Here is a 3662-nt window from a genome sequence, read left to right on the forward strand (position 1 = left end):
CACATCCAAGTCATTAATACATATTGTAAACAGTTGGAGCCTGAGGACTGAACCCTGTGGCACCCCATCTTGCCAACTAGGAAAAGACCCAACAATTAAGTGATCATTTCAGTGGTGGATTATATTAATCACGTGATTTCTGGGAATTGTAAAAGGGGTGTAGTATGTTTGTTCACAGGATGTGGCTGTTGCTTGACAGCCATTGAGTGGGCAGGAACCCAAACTGTTTCTTTTTATATAAAACCAAACATTTCTGTTGAAAAGACACTTGAAAAGGATTTTTCAGAAATTGTGAAGCATCATGCCAATTGAAAAAGAGAATTGGTTTATCAGGTAATTTTGCTTCTTGTTGTTTGCACTGAGTCGCTCAACATCCATTTAGTGGTGTCAATGTATAGTCTGTGCCTCTTGCAGACTTGTTTTTCTTCCTTTCTCTGTACTGTGCTTCCGGCTTCTTCCAATGTCTCAGTATCTAACTTTGTCCCTCTCTCTCACTTGGCTGTGTCATCATAGAATCCCTACAGTGTGGAAACAGACCCTTCGGCCCAACAGGTCCACACCGAACCTCAGAGCATCCCACCCAGACCCATCCCCCTGTAACCCACCTAATCTACACATCCCTGAACACTACGGGCAATTTAGCATGGCCAATCCACCCTAACCTGCACATCTTTGGACTGTGGGAGGAAACCGGAGCACCCGGAGGAAACCCATGCAGACACGGGGAGAATATGCAAACTCGACACAGACAGTCATTCGAGGATGGGATTGAACCCCGGGTCCCTGGCACTGTGAGGCAGCAGTGCTAACCACTGTGCCACCATAGTACCACTGGCTGGCACAAATCACATTTTCTGGTTTGTCTCTGATCCGAAATGTGTGTATATTTTATTGACAAGACTCTCCAGCCAGATCACACGCTTTCTAAAGCTGGCAATAGGTGAAAGTTGTATAGGGTAAATTGGGAGGGCTTTTTTTTTTTAAAAGTAAAAGCAAAACATGACAAATGCTGGAAATCTGAACCGGATGAGCATTCTGGAGCAACTCCACAGGTCTGGGAGAGAGAGTTAATGTTTAAGTCCAGCATGACTCTCCTTCAGATTTTAAAATATATTTTGTGAATGATGTAGGTGCGACTTGAACACAGGTCTCCCAGCTTAGAATAAGGGGAGATCTCATAGAGACTTATAAAATTCTAACAGGACTGGACAGGATAGATGCAGGGAGGATGTTCCCGATGGTGGGTGTGACCAGAACCAGGGGTCACAGTCTGAGGATTTGGGGTAGACCATTTAGGACGGAGATAAGGAGAAGTTTCTTCACCCAGAGAGTGGTGAGTCTGTGGAATTCATTACCGCAGGAAGTAGTTGATGCCAAAACATTGAATGTATTCAAGAGGCTGCTAGATATAGCACTTGGGGCGAACGGGATCAAAGGTTATTAGGAGAAAGCAGGATTAGGCTGTTGAAGTGGACAATCAGCCATGATTGTGAAGAATGACGGTGCAAGCTCGAAGGGCTGAATGGCCTCCTCTTGCTCCTATCTTCTATGTTTCTATAAGAGCCCTGGGAAGGGAGAGATTCCTTTCAATTTTTAACTGCATTAATGAGTCTTCCAGTAGAACTGCAGATACAACCATAATCCGAGGTATCAGTGAAAAAATTACTACAGGGTTGAAAGTGGTTTTATGAAGTAAATGGTTGAGTATTGGAAGGATTGCAGCTTTGATTTTACCATGTGATCTGGAGCTTTCTCTCAATCCCTCCAGGATTTCACTTTGATTTAACCCAATGGTCACCAGAGAAGATCAACCCGTTCTTACTTCGGTGAAAGAATAGGATGCATGGCTTTACAAAGTGCTGGAAATGCTCAGCACATTTTTGGGGGCTGTTGTAGTGCAGTGGTAGTGTCCCTACCATTTAGCCAGGTTCAAGGCCCACCTGCCCTCCACCACGCCTGCTCCCTCATACCCCCTACCCTACCACTCCTGCCCACCCCTCCCTGCATCTCACTCCTCATATTCTCCCCCTTGCCTCTCCGCTCACCACCCCCCGCCCCCCCCCCCCCACCCCCCACCTGCCACCACAAGTATTTTGGAACAACAGACAAAAAGGAGAAGGCAGTGGAGTTGTGTTGTTGGTTAAAGAGAAAATTAACACAATATTGAGGAAGGTTATTAGCTCAGACAATGCAGAGTCTGTAAGGGGAGAATTGAAAGCCATTAACTCTGTTTCTCTCTCCACAGATGCTGTCACACCTGCTGAGTTTCTCTAACATTATACTTTTGTTTCAGATTTCCAGTGTCCATGGGTTTTTTTTTGTAATTTGTTAGGTTTTTGAAAGTAGAGCTCAATTACCATATCAGTAAATCAACAAAAACCCAAAATGTTCAACTGTTCAGTGATAAACGCAACCACCTAATTCAACTACAATAGCTTCCCAAAAACATTCTTATGATCCTAGCTGATGGTGATACTGGGGAGGTCAGATTTCAGAGAAAACTGGGCTTGGTAGAAAATAAATTTTATGTTATCAATTTGGGTGGCACTGTGGTGCTCAGTCACTGAACATATTCACAAGAGTCTCTGCTTTTACCGAAGAAGCCTCTGGTACTGCAAGGCCGAGTAGATAGTGTTAAATGATAGAGTCGACACTTGGCAGTCTGAGTCTAAAACAGAATTGGTTTATTCACACACACGGGGAGCAACTCCAAGGCTCTCCAATGGGTTCCTAATATTCGTGACTTTTAGACATAAAACACTATTACAAGCCCCATTCTAGGTGGACACAGTATCTCTAATCTTGGTGCATGTCACGTGTTCTAATTGCTAACATCATGTTTAATGCTCGAAGTCCAAACAGCCTTAAACATATTACAGTTTGACCACAGTGAAACTGGATAAAATTATTCCAAGATAAATATATGCTTCCCAAAGACAATAAAACATTGCTTCCTTATCGTATTGGAGTCCAGATGTCTAATTTTCGAATTAGTTCTCACAAACTGACATGTAATGTCCTGATTGATCAGAAGGTGTGGGTCTGAGCCCTGACTTCAGGGATTTGAGCAGGCAGTGTTCTAGAGGAGCAGTGAAGATCTGTTAACTGGTACTGACAGGGCTTTGAGTTATGACCTGTGTCTATGTGCAGACCTTCCTATGTTATTCCTTAAGAGTCATAAATGCCTCATTGTAGACTGACCTCCATCGATCTCTCATCTCAGAGACACCAAACTAAACATTGCAGCCTCCCTATCCCTACATCACTGGTGGATATAGAACATAGAACATAGAACATTACAGTGCAGTACAGGCCCTTCGGCCCTCGATGTTGCGCCGACCTGTGAAACCAATCTGAAGCCCATCTAACCTAAACTATTCCATTATCATCCATATGTTTATCCAATGACCATTTAAATGCCCTTAAAGTGGGCGAGTCTACTATTTTTGCAGGCAGGGCATTCCACACCCTTACTACTCTAAGTAAAGAACCTACCTCTGACATCTGTCTTATATCTATCACCCCTCAATTTAAAGCTATGTCCCCTCGTGCTGGCCATCACCATCCGAGGAAAAAGGCTCCCACTGTCCACCCTATCTAATCCTCTGATCATCCTGTATGTCTCTATCAAGTCACCTCTTAACCTTCTTCTCTCTAACGAA

At 43.8% G+C, this 3662-nt stretch overlaps 1 protein-coding gene across 1 annotated transcript in view; it reads left to right on the plus strand.

The window, feature by feature from the left end:
* Nucleotides 1-301: 301 nt before the first annotated feature.
* The window catches only part of LOC109932551 (apolipoprotein L3-like), an 8843-nt gene continuing 5482 nt past the window's right edge, over nucleotides 302-3662 (plus strand). The window contains exon 1 of the mRNA XM_020531703.2: nucleotides 302-333. Coding sequence (XP_020387292.1) covers nucleotides 302-333 — 32 coding nt within the window. The remainder of the gene's footprint in view (nucleotides 334-3662) is intronic.

This window comes from Rhincodon typus, chromosome 1, assembly GCF_021869965.1.
Source record: "Rhincodon typus isolate 14 chromosome 1, sRhiTyp1.1, whole genome shotgun sequence".
Lineage (NCBI taxonomy): Eukaryota > Metazoa > Chordata > Chondrichthyes > Orectolobiformes > Rhincodontidae > Rhincodon > Rhincodon typus.